We start from the raw sequence: 14,282 nt of genomic DNA on the forward strand, positions 1-14,282 counted from the left end.
AATCAGCAACTCACATCTTCATCTTCAAAAGAACAGACTTCCATCTTCTCTAGCAACTACCATCCCAAATTCAATGAATTCTCATGAATCCTTCACTTTGTATCTATAACATTGCTACCTGCACATAAAGGCAGATAAATGACTACAGGAACTACAAGCACGAGTGCACGACCATAAAAACTACTATTCTCATTTTTCTCCATCATCTATCCCTAAGAAATGCTTATCAAAAAATCAAAAAATTTATTTCTTACTTCATTTCAGAAGCTAAAGTGGATCCATATAAGTTCCTGTGGCCTTTGGATTGCAATGAATCAACCTCACAGACCTTAGACATCTGACAACCCATATGTAAACAAAGTACAGGGAAGATGCGGATATATGATTTTATTTTACTGTTGATTTCAGATATTTAAGGCAGTAATCATTTGGGTGCAAATGCCCAATCTTAAAGGTACATCTCCAACAGAACAAGAAATGACAGACCCCGAAGAATATACAAATACAACTGACAGTAGGACTTGTTTCCCAGCCAATAAAAAGACAAAAACAAATTTTGCCAAATTCTCTTGAATTCTAATATACAAAAATTTTTATTATTCCTAAGCCCTTCAGCCCATGAAAAACAAGACAGAAGAACAAGAAGATGTATTGGTGCACTACTGTAAGAGCAGCAGAAGATTTGCCATGACAACTTTGTGAAATAATCACAAGGAGAGGTTTGTATATTAAGAAATGTATATGACCTTTTATATCTCTTCAACAAATCTGAGTCGCACTTCAGAATAACTCATCACGGGAATTATCACCTTCAGGCACCAGTGAGCCACTAGGATTTGCAGGACCAAACAACAACTCCAAGCAGAATTCAGACCCACATATTGCTCTACCTTTATTCCCAACCTTATCCAAATCCCGCAGAGAGAACTGCAAGAAGAAATCATGTAACCAGATGTAAGTAGATACGGGGCTTTGTCTTTCTATGATGAATGACGAAATGGCGTTGCTTTACACAAAACTACTCTTTGTTTACAAACACTTGGCAAAGCTAAAAACTGCCCTAATTCTTTTGACTACTTTTTGGAATGGAGTCCAATCAATTAAAACTAATAACTCTGTTAAGGAAAACAACACGTTACCTGCAGTAAGCTATTTTTTATGAAAGCGGTATTGAAGCAGGCATAGAAAAGACGCCCTCCGAACATTTTCTCGTAGAATATTGCACGCACATCTCCAGTCAACTGTTAAATTAAATACAATTCATTTCATGCCTTAGATATCAACCATAACCAAAATAAATATTCATCATATGTTTAATGATTTCTGCAGTTTCCCAAGAATTTCTACAGTACTTAATTCAGATGCAACATTTTCTTGCAGCACATTTCAAGTGAGAATTCTTACTGATCTCCAAATTATACAAAACCACATAACTATTTCCTACTGAATATTGTTTTGTTTCTGGATGGGAAGTATTCCTATCCCGTATGGTTGTTTCAGACAGTAAGCAATAAACTCAATCTTGTCTATAACTTCTGACTACCTCATCGTTATGAACCCTGACTCTGTTATAGAACAACATGGAAAATAGAGACAAATTTTGGTAAATGTACTTCTAACAACTTACCCGTATAGGTTTATCGAAATAGTAATCAAGACAGGTCTTTTTGTAAAGCATGGAACTCTCAGTGTCCATTTGAGCTACAACATGTGGTTCTTCTACCGCTGGTTTTGTCCCTTGTTCATCATCTTCAACGAAGGAGATAAAGTATCTTGGGCTGTTATTTCTCTGATATCCTTTCTTAATTGGTCTGCAGCAACCCTTGGAAACTTCCACTGGTGGACGGTATAGCTGATCAGGAATCTGTGAAACAAGGGTAGATCTTCCTTTAGATTCGAAGGACAATAGAATCCCCAAACTAGCAATCAGAAAACATCAGAACTGAAGTACAAAGGTAAAAAAAATCTGGTGACAAATTAATAGCACATCCTAGAAGTGAGAATCCATACTCAAACAATGTTTTGAACTCGAGTTAAACTTGGGTCATTCTATGGACTTACCTTTTGCAACTCTGATACCACGAAAAAGACTGAGGCAGTATCAACTATGTCATAAAGTCGAATTTGCCGCAATTCTCTGCTACACGCTGGAGGCAAGTTCACTTCAGGAGGGACATTACCAATTAACCTGGGAAAACAAAGTACATTGGCCCAGTAACCCACATAACGGCGTTGACTTGGTATCGATACCTACAATTCATGAAGAATAATTCTTTTTAAAATACCAAGAGAAACGTAAGGAATGAAAAGAGACTGAAAGTCTAATTTTCATGTATTTCGTTCTAAGGAGATTGACATGGTTTCTGGAAAGAAGTCAATTTTCTAATGGACAGGAAGCATAGTGCATTCACAGTCATCTATTGTTGCATTAACATCAAACTTCAACGTGAACTAGCTTTTCCTTGTTTACATAACTTCTTTATAGTCCATTAATTTTCTGGTTTCTTCAAACTTATTCCCATCAGAAGTTTTCATAAACACTTCATTTATCTATTCAAATGGCAAGCAGCAAAGATGCATTCATTATCATCTAGTCACAATCTCTTCACTTCCTAAAATCTTATTAGCATGCCTAAAGTGACTTACCCCTTCATTGTTGGTAGTTCGTTTAAGTGCATACAACTGGAGTGCCTCCTCCGCCAACATACCAGTGTAAACAAGGTAGGCACAAACCATCAAGCCTGTACGACCTTTCCCTGCCTGCAAAATTCAAGTGACGAGCTAAAAAAATATGGATTTTAAAAAAATCACAAATTCAATTCACTACCTAAGCTCCACAAAGCAAGAAATATGGAGTTACATAAATTTTCTTTAAGAAAATGTTTATTTTCTACTTAGTTACTCATGAAGATATCCAAATTCAGCTCTCACATACATTAGGAATACTAAGAAAATTATAAAGATTATCTTTCTCAAACGATAAATCAGATAGCATAAGGTATACCATGCAATGTATAACTGCAATATTTTTTGGGTCACTTGATAACCATGAATGCACACTCTCACAAAAAAGCTTCACCATTTGGAGAGGAGGGACGTGGTTATCATCAAAAGGATATCTCTCGACACGGCCATGAAAATGTGATGGATCATAAGATTCTTCTATGCATAAATTAAAGATCTGCAAAAGTAAATAAAATACCATTAGATAGGGGGGGGGAGAGAGAGAGAGAGAGAAAGATCGATTGATGAGTGGACCGAATATTGTCAACTTTGAAGTAGTATTTCATACTAATATGCAGCAATCCATTAAGCTCTGAAATGATGAAATACTCATTATTTTCGCCAAAGCCATACAATAAAATAAAATAAATCATGTGCCCAATAAGGTAATCTTAAAGCTTTAAGTAATATGCATTGACATAACATTATTCGAGGCAAACTTACCTAATGCCTAAGATATTATATGTTCATGAGATCACAATTAATTTCGGAAAGCAAGTCGAGTTTTTCCCAGAATTGACTGTGATGAATACATAAATAATTTTCTCCACTTCAGCACTAACTTGAGCAAAATCTTCTACCACAATTGAGTTTTGAAATGCTTTTTTTTTTTGAGGAAAACAGTGTTAAAAAAATGGATAATGGGTTAAAATAAATGATGCCAAACTCAACCTAAGTCCTACGAAATGCTACTAATTCAACCAAAATCAATGCTATATTAAACTCAGTTTGTGTGTACTTATAGTATGCAGTGGGTATCGGTATAGTCACCTATTTATCAACATAAAAATTCAGCCATGGCGGGCTGCAAAACCTGAAGTATGTTTAGGATAGGCCAAACTCAATTTTCTGCATCCCACAAATCACAAAGATAGGGGAAATTATTTTCAAAAAGGGCATTATGGTATCGGTTGCTCTTTGTCCAGAACCTCAAAACATTACAAGAGAAAACACACATTCTTACTGAAGAATGAAATCAACGAATAACATATGGGACAATTGATAGGACTAATTAAAGACTGAAAATTAAATGGTTTCAAAAAACACCTTGTAATGCCCTTGGTGCCTCATATCCAGCACAGATTTAACCTGCCATAGAGGATTACGATACATTGCTCGCATACGTTCTGCAGGGAATGACATTGCTAACACACGATCTGTAATATATGACATGTCAAGATCATACCCACCAACAAGCATCCTCCTCCGATGCTTGGATACCCAAGTGCGAATATAAGAGCTCTGGGTGAGATATTTGAGCAGCGAATGCTGGGCATGGAATAAGCTTGTATTTCCAGCCTTCCCTGGCCCCTGCTTCGAAAATTTCAATCCCATTTGGCTGGAGGAAAGATGGAACTGATTGCATATGGATACCTGCAATGACCATGCTTAAATGCAAACAAAGCAGGATAAACAATGTTTCCTCTATGTCAAAGATCAACTTCCTATTTATGTGAGGGAAAGGTAATTGCATTGGTCTTTGGGAGAGTACAGGGGCCTTTGTGTGGCCAGTCTAGTACCTTGACTAGATAAATTTTCCAAGAAATCAATTTCATCACCAATATTGGGAAATTGATTTATTACACTTTAATTAAGCTTCTTCCCTTTCGTTCTCCTCTTTAAATGAAATCAGAGCAGACATGTAACATATTGGCCCGGATACAAGTACACCCAATCTCTGACGAAATCAAACTATGAAAACAAACACAGCCCTTTGAAATCTGAATCATATTTGAGAGAAGAAGAAAGTCCAAATCGCACCTGTAATGCTGAACATGAATCTCTTGATTCGCATTCAAAAGAGAGATCGAAGCCCCCAGAAGAATTTCCCAGGTTCCCAATCGAAGAAACTGGAGAACCTCCCTGGGAAAGGTGAATTGACAGAGATCAGGGGGGCCAGGCAGAGAAGAGGATATCCATATTGAATTTGTTTCAAAGAGGGAAAAAGAGAGTAAATGGAGAATCGACATTCTCTATCTGCTAATTTTGGAGATCGTGTTGCTCCCGCCTCTCAGCCCCTAATTTGGAGCAAAATGAGGCGACACATTAGGGTTCCTCTATTTGGGTCTCTCAGTCTTGGCCATTAAAGCAAAGGCCGGACTTTTAACGGTAACTAGTAGGAGTTTTAACGGTAACATTAGGGTTCCTCTATTTGGGTCTCTGTTCATGGATATTGGGCATCAGATAGAGAATGGCAAAAAGATATTTTTCGTCCCTTAATTATGGGGCGAGTTTATTTTTGTCCATAAGTTTTTTTTCTCTCATTTGGATCCCTCAACTATTGAAAAGTATCATTTTCATCCTTTCAAGTGAGATTGAGGTTGGGAAAAACCTTATCTGACGAACAGATTTTTCAATGGGCGGATTTATTTGAAGGATAAACATGGTACTTTCCTATAATTGGGTGACGAACAAGGGAAAAAAAATAAATTAAGGGACGAAAATGAAACCCGACCAATAGTTGAGGGATGAAAAATACGCTTTTGTCGATAGGGAATTACTAATTCGGTAAAATTGTAATTTTCATCCCTTAACTATTTGTCAAGTTTCATTTTCGTTCCTCAGCTTTTTTTTTTCTCTCTTTTTCGTCCACAGACTTTGAAAAGTAGTACCCCGTTTGTCCCTTGAATAAATCCGACGACAGAAAAATCCAACATGACATTCTATTGTTCGTTAGATCAAATTTGACTTGAATGATGAAAATTGTACTTTCTAATAGTTGAGGGACGAAAATGAGAAGGAAAAAAAGTTTAGGGACGAAAATGAAACTCACCACATAATTGACTAGTTGACGGACGAAAAATATGTTTTTGTCAATTTTGAAGGTTTAGTTAATTTCTCAATTTCCAATTATAATAAGGATCCCAATAACTGAGATGGTTTCTCAGTTATCCCAGCTGCTGAGTTATACGCATAAAATATTTCATGTGAGACATATGAAGTCCATGAATTTACTTGAATCTTGTGCGTCCAACTCATCAATTGAGATAACTGGAATACCAACTGTCGAGATATTTATATTTTCGTATAAAATTGAGTTAAACCCATTTTTCAAATGGGTTACTTCTAATACGATTCAATCGACAGAATTCCATGTTTTAACAGAAACAAAATTTATTCAATGAGGGTTGAACTGAAAGCAAATTTACAATTTTTTTGAAAAATTTCCCCTTACTCAAGGTGGTCATGTGGCCTTATTGACATGAACATGGCAGCATACTGCAACAGCCTCCGCTCACTGCTTCCATTTTCTCTTACAGTAATCACCGTACCTCGAGTTCTCATCCTGTAACGTCGCCAGGAAAGTTGGATGTTCACAGCACCCCATGTTCGCCAATTCGACGAGTAATATCTAGCTGTTCGCTTGAGCCTCTCGTTGGCGAATTTGTAGCGGAAATGGTCTGTGATGTACTTGAGATGTTTGGCATCAAGACCGAATGCTTCTCCTGCTTCTGTACAAACAAATGTTGCAGATGAGGCCGGAAGCCGATCCATGAATGGCCGACGTAGGCACCAGGACAGAAGCTCATCACCCAGAAAGCCTCCAGGTTCAAGCAAGCTTGTGCCTATCACCCCCTTGCTAAGGCTTTGCATTCTCTTTATCCGTCCTCGGACTATGAATAGCATCCTCGGCACAGGATCTCCTTCTCTGATAATCTGTTCAGTGAGGACATTGGAAGGTTCAGAAAAACGTATGGTGTTTTAGGATTAGATAAGAAAACGAGTTTTTGTCATAAAAGTTTGCACCTTCTCATCTTTGGAGAACACAAGAGGCTTAACGCGATCACATATGTTGTCAAGAATAAGATCATCCAGGTTATGGAACAGAGGTACCTACTCATAAAAAAGGTTTAGTTTCTGCAAATCTCAGAAAACTAGCAGAGTGATAAAGGTTCTACATTTGGATCCGGAATTACCTTTTTTATGAGTTCTAGGCAAAGATGGCGTTTAATGTCCCTTCGAAGGCCTTCGGGCAAGTCTTTGATCAATTCCATCTCATCCTCTCCTCCCATGGTTGCCCATCTTTGTCGTTCATACTGGCGAACTCTGCGTATCAAGCGTGATGGCAACTGTCTCCGCCTCATCCACCATTCCATGTCTCGACATTTGAGCTGCATTTTCCTTTTCCTCGTCATGATGGCGTGCAAAAAGACCTGACGGCCAATAACAAAATCCTAATCAATCCGACCTAGAAATCGGAAAATATTAGCAAAATGATGATGTGAATCATAACACACCTGAATATTGCCGATCAACAAAGTAAAAAGTAACAAACCACAGAGCACAGTGCAGATACTGAATATCAGTTCTAGCCAGTTACTTGTTGGCTCAAGATCATTGCCAAAGGTGCTGCAAGTTTAGGCATGTATTGTAGGGTTAGATAAGTTCTAGCCCAGCATTGATTCACGAACCATGAACTTCAAAGAAAAAATTAACAAAGTAGAAAATAAGTTTTCATTTACCTGAGGGTCATTAAACCCCAAAAGATAGGATATATGATCTTGACGGCCAAAGAATTGCTGGAAACAACCGGAAGAGCCCACTTGTATATCCCGTATTTAAAAGGCCCATCGCCATCTAAGCACAATGGCGTCCTCGCCATTGTTGTTGAGTTGTCACCACATGGATTTCCAATGGAGTCTTCTGGAAATAGAAACTTATAACAAACTTCTTTTGAGCAAGCCAACATGAGATTGCAATTTCCTCTTCTGTTGCACCGCTGCCTGAGGCACGAAGCAACACGTTGTATGGCAAGGACATACCAGCAACCTCCAGCAACCTATAGAAAACAAAATGAAAATGGTTCTCTGTTAAACCCCGCGATTTGGTCCTGAAATAAGCTTGATGCAAACATGGAGAGGAAGCTTTGAGCAGACTTACATGAGAGGCAATCAAGTAGGCAATAAGGTTGAGGCCAAAACCCCACCAGATGGTGCCAAAGATGTAGCCTGTGACCTTCTGCATTCTTCTCATCAAGTATATACTGTGGTAGACTTTCGGGAGGAATTGGAATAAGAAGATCAATAGGAGTATTGTCATTATCAGCTTAATCTGTTCTTCTCTTATCAATCTTGGCACAACTAACCAAAACACAGCCTGCAAAGAGAAAAAATCATAATTCCCAAATGAAGCAGATATCCGGTTAACCCACTGAATAAAAACTCCAAAAGAGAGAAGAAAGAATGCAATCTACACAAGATTAACAAAAGATATACATTGAAGCAGTCAGTTGTCATGTTAGTCTCTTGTATCAACTAAACTGCACAACAACTATGGTGAGATGAAGTGAGTACAGCAACTATGGTGAGACGAGATGAGTTACGGTGACAAAAAATTGTTTGACTCATCACTAAAAATATTGTGGTTAGATATTTTTCATTAATATCAATTAATTTGATTAATTAATTCTTAGAAAAATTAAATTGAATAACAAAATTCATTGAAGATAAAATTGGAAGAAAAAAATTTCTGTTTTGACATTGAATGTGCAGTCAATCACGTCTCTGCGAGTAAAAAGCACCTCTCCGTTGCAGTGCGGTAATACCGTAAATGCACCGCTCAACCAAACACTTTTTGTCCGAACATTTCAAGCCAAAAGCTGTGTGTTCGACACAAGGACCCAATCAGACAATAAGATATGACGTGTCCGGCTGTGAATACCGCGGGTAGCCTACCACCACCTCTTAAAACTGGAAAAGCAACTGCCCTGCTAGCGGTCACTGACAATCACTCCCATCATCGTAACCGCTAGCTTACCGCTGCGGGGGCACTTCTGACATTTCACGACAAGATATGCTGCAATGCTTGAGTACTAAAATATGACGTGTCGAGATCTGATTGGACATACTGCAATTTTTTAAACCAAAACGTACCTGAGGAACAGGGAGTATGACGAAAGCGTCAAACCAGAACCCCTTGAGTGAACCGACGTAGTGAGAGGCGATGGCACGTGCGTCCCACACGAGTTTCCCACACCCAACAACCAGAGTCTCCCTCGACACGTACGCCAGCCGGAACTGCAACCACAAGTATAACAAGTGCACCGCATCCACGCACGTGCGGAGTACGGTCACGATGGCAGCCAGTCCACCGTCCATGTACAAGCACGGCGACCCGCTCCTACCTATTGATAACGTGTAGAAGAAGAGAGAATCGACGGCCAGCGACATGCCACGTGCGAGAAGGAACACGCGGTTCCACTTCTGCACGCGCTTGCTACGCGGGTCCAAAACGGTGCCGAATGGTCCCGATGGACTGCCGGAAGGTGTCGGGGCTGTGGTCTTTCTTGGGTGGTGTGGGACTAGGGACGACCCCGCCGATGCCTCCCATTCCGGCTGATGTGCACGGTCGCAGCTGGTTGAGTGGAACGCCGGGACACCCACTTGAGTGCACGCGTAGCACTCGATGGTGTTCGAAATTGGGTTCTCATCGCCGTTTTCACCGCCGGAGCTCTGATGCCGAACAAGTCCAGTCCACCTGTTTCAAAAAAAAAACACAACAAATTACACTGCATCTCTCACAGAACAAACATCAAACACCTAGAGTGCATTCAAAAACAGAATACAAAAGTGAAATTCAAATGACCTGGAGAGGAAGGAGTGGAGGATGGACTGATAGGGCATGGTGGATGGAGAGGAACCATGGGAGCGAGACGACTAAGAGAAGAAAATGAAGTTGATGGTAAAGAGAAATGTGGCTGTATATACATGTCGTCGTTAGTTGCGATGTGACCTTGACTAAACTAACTCTTAGCGCAAGATCGTGAGTTTAAGTTTTAATGCAGTGTATGCAAATACTAATAAATTATTTGGTGGACAATTAATTGGATTCCACGTTACCAGAAAAAGAAAAAACATTGGCCGTATATAGAGGCTTGAGGAGGCGTGTCATGTGCGAGTGATTTGGAAGGTTATGGAGAGACAATAATACACAGGAATGGTGTGTCCCTTAGCAAGTGAGATGTGTTGTCATGGTTGTAATTAATGAAGGAAAGACACATACTGAGGAGCCATGAGAAGGTTTAGAGATCGAGGGGTCGGGTTGGTGTCTAGTTAGACCAGGGTCCCCTGTGGGTCAAGCCAAGGCATGCCCACTCAATCACGAGGACTGAATCACCATGGCTAACATCAAGGTATCATCCGTTCTGGAAATCTACGAACATTCTTACACTCTCTCACAATTTTATTCAAGAAAATTATCTTGTCTATCCCATTTCAACTGGTGAGCTCTCGGAGGTGGGAAAGTGAATATAGTAAATAACAGTCCTATTTATTTATTTTTGTCTCGTGTTCTTTACATTTTGTGCATTATTTTGTTGTCACATGCAAAAGTTACTTCTTCAAGCCAAGTTAGGTGAAGGTGACCAAGGATTATTAAATATGTAATTGCTAATTAAGCTTTTAATGGAAATCTATATGAGGCTCTAATTCACGTTTTGGGAGGGGACCTTAGAAGTTTACATATTTTCCTATTGAAAATATTCTCCCGAACCTTCACTTTTCTAAATCCCGAATCGTCACCAACCCTCCTCCAAAACTACAGGATAAAACTCCAATTCACTCATAATGATTGGATTTTTAGGACAACAAATTATACCATTGAGGTTCCTATGTCATCCATTGAAATGAATAATAGGATTTAAGGCAGTTTTTTTTTTTTTTTTTCCAGAATCTCACCAATAGTAACCAATCTTTCATTTCCCATGTCAGCATTGGTTAATTAGGCAAGTAATGGAGTTTTTTTTCTTCCCCTTTTTGTGTACAATAGGACCCGAATCCACTACTTTTGGGCGTAAATACTAGTACACAAACTATGCATGTCAGACAAGCCCATAAAAAATCCATATGTCAGTTTATGCCTTCGGAGAGGATTGAACATTGATTAAAAAGTATAACTCGCATACACTATACCACCGGGTTAACATCATCATTGACTAGCCAATTAGTAAGTAAAGAAGTTTGATTGTGAATGAATTCTTCCAATTAAAGGATATTAAAGCTTAAAAAATACCCGAATGATATATATATATATAAAAGTAATGGTTCAATCTCTCACACAATCTACACATTTTCTACCTAAGAACCAATGACGACGGCTCAAGAATAGCAAAGTCATTTGAGCCTTTGGCTCAAAACGGAAAATATTGATTTGTAATGTTTTACATGAATTTTCTAACAAGCAAGACAAGAGAGAATCATGTACAAATTGTTGGTCACCTTTTCACCAGATTAGTTTGCTTTAGCAGGAATCTCTGAATGGTCAATGAGGCACCTTCACTTGTCTACGTACTCTTCATGCAAAAGAGAACTAATTAATTAGGAGTATATTGCTTATTAGTCTTCAAGTCACTTTTATTGATTAGTATTCAATAGAAAGAAAATTAATTGATTAGCTAGTCTAGTCATGGTCATAATCTATGTTCAATAATCAGAACCAGACAAAACAAAAACATAATAAAAAAAACTCCCTTAATTAATAATATTTCATTAACGGATCATTATGTACTAATTTTGATTACAGTAGTGCTAGATAACCCATATAGTCGTAGTTCATGGGTGTCCAAATCTCTTAAACGAAATTTTAAAACGTTTTAACCCTCAAAATACATGTTAGATTTTTAAAGAAGTTACATATTCAGAATCAACGCATAAAACTCTTTCTAGCAAGATCTATTATCGATGAGTTTTATCGGATAAATATTAATTCCATTGTTTTTTCCAGTGGAATTTCAAAAACGAATGAATTCAGAACTAAAATAATGAATTCTAAATTGTGCTCTAAAAAACGATAAATTTTGGACAATAAATTATAGGATAAAATAATGGAAATAAAAATATTACATTGAAATAAATCTGTTGGGCTACCAAATTGATGAGCTACATGACATTTTCGTTTTGATTAATAGAGGAAAAAAAAAAACCAACCATGTGGGGATATACATGATATATGTATATGTATACACCACACACGTATTGTTCCCCTAAGGACCAAAAATAATGCAGAATATAAAGATTTTATTCGATATGATTTTAATTCATGCAATATTTTTTATTGTCTTTTCATGGTATACAATATCTATAGATATAACTTGTAGGGTAAGGAGACAAACAATAATATGGGGAAGGCATGAAATGGGAGGTTCGGATTGCCTATATATATGTGTATGCTCAACTCAATAATGCAAAATTTATTAAGGGTCTAGAAATTGTCATTTTTTCTATGAACAAATAATTATTTGGTAGGTTTATATGTGAATTGTTTCTTTATTTATCTTGAATATTCCTTTTGAAGTAGTGAGGTAGTAATGATATGTATGGTTTGTCGTTTAGAAGAAGCTTCATATTTTCTATCAAAAAAAGAGAGAAACAAAAAAGTAGTTCCATTTTTGTGGAATACTCATAACTCATATATATGTATAGAAAAATTCAACACAATAGACATAATATTGTTCCAAAAGTGTAACATTATGCCAATTGGGAATACTAATCAAATTATTTTAAATATAGGTATAACTATAGAATTTAAGTATTTAAGAATTATACTAGTAGTATTATAACTTTTTATACGAGCAACTTAGTTAGTTAAACGAAAATGACATGTAGCTCATCTGTTTGGTAATCCATGGGAGCCCAACAGGTTTATTCCATTGCTTTAATCAATAGAATAATTTTATTTTCACTTTTTTATCTCATAATTCATTGTTCAAAATTTATTATTTTAATATAGATTCTATTGTTTTTTAAAGCACAGTTTATAATTCATTGTTTTAGTTCTGAATTCATTTGTTTTTGAAATTTCATTAAAAAAAAAAGGAATTAAAAAATTCCATTAAAAAAACAATGGAATTAAGATTTACCCGATAAAACTCATCAATAATAGATCTTGTTAGAAATAGTTTTATGCGCTGATTATGAATATGTAATTTTTTTAAAAATATTTAACATGTATTTGGAAAGTTAAAACGTTTTAAAATTTTGTTTAAGAGGCTTGGACACTTATGAGCTATCACTATTTGGACTACCTAGCACTATTGTTAATTAATTCAACATATGTTTATACTCGTTGAATTGTTTATTATTACGCTAACCTTTGACACACGTCATGATGACATATCCTTAATTTATTCATGAGTGTCTTAATTACTAGGTTGATTAATTAATTCATAGGACCATAGTTAATTATTATTATTACTGTTGTTTTTGTTGAAAAATGTATTAATAAGCTAAAGTTTAACACAATTTCGTAATCATAACTAATCATGATTACACACAATGCATCATCTTTTCCTTGAAGAGATGGAGATGTCAATTTTACTTGGATGTGACCGATCAATCAATGACCATGATGTGAACATTTATTTCTATTTTTTTTTGAAAGGAGAATTAGATTACTTTTGGTTTTTAATAATTATACCAATTTAATTAAAAATAATTTGAAAAATAACACTTGTAGCAACTTTACTATTCAATAGGAAGGTTATATGATATGTTTGGTACGTACTACCATCGAAAATCCAATTGAAATATGTATATATTCGCCATTTGAGATAAAAACTATTAGGGTTTTATTACAAACACAGAGAGAAAAACCAATTAGTTTATATAACTTGGTTTAATTATTGATGTTAGGACAAATAATTGAATAATGTGTTGTTGTACCCAAAATTGTGAAAAAGACTGCACTCCTATTGTGCACATGAAGATCATCATTTGTTGTCTTTTTTCAATTATTTCAGAGACTTTGAGATCATTGGATCAATATATATATATATATATATATATATATATATATATATATATATATATATATATATATTGTTTTCTGCTTCTCCCTCTCTATTGTTGTTTTTGTTTTCTCTCTTTTACCCACAATAATACAAACTCCACTAGGACCCATATTGATTGCCCCATAGTGATTGCGTTGCATATTCCATTAAAGTCTTTTAATTTGATTGTGAGATGTGATTAAGCAGACTGTTGTGTGTTAGTTTCCATTATTTGCATGAAGGGTTGCCTTGTGGATTTGAACTTGATATTATTATGGTATTTGATACATCTAATCGAGATTTCTAGATTAGTATTGTTAGAGAGTAATTATAATAGACGAAACATATAGATTTTAGGAATACTGAATTGACTAGGGATGAATTCTTCCATTTGATAATTAACCCGAGATCGGGGAGATTCAAAATAACTAAATTCCCTCATTATTAAAAAACAAGTAGGATAGAAAATGATTCCTATCAGCTTGATCTTGATCTACACGTCGATAAATACTCG

The 14,282-nt window shown here is 36.4% G+C and overlaps 2 protein-coding genes across 3 annotated transcripts; both read right to left on the reverse strand.

Annotated features, from left to right (window-relative positions):
• Positions 1–372: 372 nt before the first annotated feature.
• LOC119993418 (phosphatidylinositol 3,4,5-trisphosphate 3-phosphatase and protein-tyrosine-phosphatase PTEN1-like) lies at positions 373–5,099 on the reverse strand. Of its 2 annotated transcripts, none has more exons than XM_038840568.1 (8): positions 4,765–5,099; positions 4,051–4,377; positions 3,005–3,181; positions 2,647–2,760; positions 2,062–2,250; positions 1,628–1,864; positions 1,140–1,241; positions 373–927 (listed from the first exon to the last, which is right to left on the reverse strand). In XM_038840568.1, the coding sequence occupies exons 2-8, from the start codon at positions 4,336–4,338 to the stop codon at positions 781–783; spliced, it is 1,254 nt and encodes a 417-aa protein (XP_038696496.1). In that variant the 5' UTR covers positions 4,339–4,377; positions 4,765–5,099; the 3' UTR covers positions 373–780. The 2 variants fall into 2 exon arrangements, with proteins under 2 accessions (XP_038696496.1, XP_038696497.1); XM_038840569.1 differs by lacking the exon at positions 4,765–5,099 and having other exon boundaries at positions 748–927; positions 4,051–4,092; positions 4,190–4,376.
• Positions 5,100–6,036: 937 nt separating this feature from the next.
• Positions 6,037–9,933, reverse strand: LOC119993417 (cyclic nucleotide-gated ion channel 2-like). Its single transcript, XM_038840567.1, has 8 exons — positions 9,589–9,933; positions 8,877–9,480; positions 7,885–8,100; positions 7,467–7,783; positions 7,242–7,353; positions 6,921–7,157; positions 6,751–6,837; positions 6,037–6,660 (listed from the first exon to the last, which is right to left on the reverse strand). The coding sequence occupies exons 1-8, from the start codon at positions 9,624–9,626 to the stop codon at positions 6,175–6,177; spliced, it is 2,097 nt and encodes a 698-aa protein (XP_038696495.1). The 5' UTR covers positions 9,627–9,933; the 3' UTR covers positions 6,037–6,174.
• Positions 9,934–14,282: the final 4,349 nt, after the last annotated feature.

The sequence above is a fragment of the Tripterygium wilfordii genome, chromosome 23 (assembly GCF_013401445.1).
Source record: "Tripterygium wilfordii isolate XIE 37 chromosome 23, ASM1340144v1, whole genome shotgun sequence".
Taxonomy (NCBI): Eukaryota; Viridiplantae; Streptophyta; class Magnoliopsida; order Celastrales; family Celastraceae; genus Tripterygium; species Tripterygium wilfordii.

What these genes read in the sequence shown, in the direction of transcription:
- LOC119993417 (XM_038840567.1), bottom strand. Translation starts at nt 9,626, where the DNA reads ATGCCCTATCAGTCCATCCTCCACTCCTTCCTCTCCAG. An exon ending in CTCCACTCCTTCCTCTCCAG is followed by an intron (nt 9,481 to 9,588) that starts GTCATTTGAATT and finishes TTTTTGAAACAG; the next exon opens with GTGGACTGGACTTGTTCGGC. An exon ending in TGTTGATCGGCAATATTCAG is followed by an intron (nt 7,158 to 7,241) that starts GTGTGTTATGAT and finishes ATTGGCCGTCAG; the next exon opens with GTCTTTTTGCACGCCATCAT.
- LOC119993418 (XM_038840568.1), bottom strand. Translation starts at nt 4,338, where the DNA reads ATGGGATTGAAATTTTCGAAGCAGGGGCCAGGGAAGGCTGGAAATACA. An exon ending in GAACTACCAACAATGAAGGG is followed by an intron (nt 2,251 to 2,646) that starts GTAAGTCACTTT and finishes CATGAATTGTAG; the next exon opens with GTATCGATACCAAGTCAACG. An exon ending in ATTTCGATAAACCTATACGG is followed by an intron (nt 1,242 to 1,627) that starts GTAAGTTGTTAG and finishes TTAATTTAACAG; the next exon opens with TTGACTGGAGATGTGCGTGC.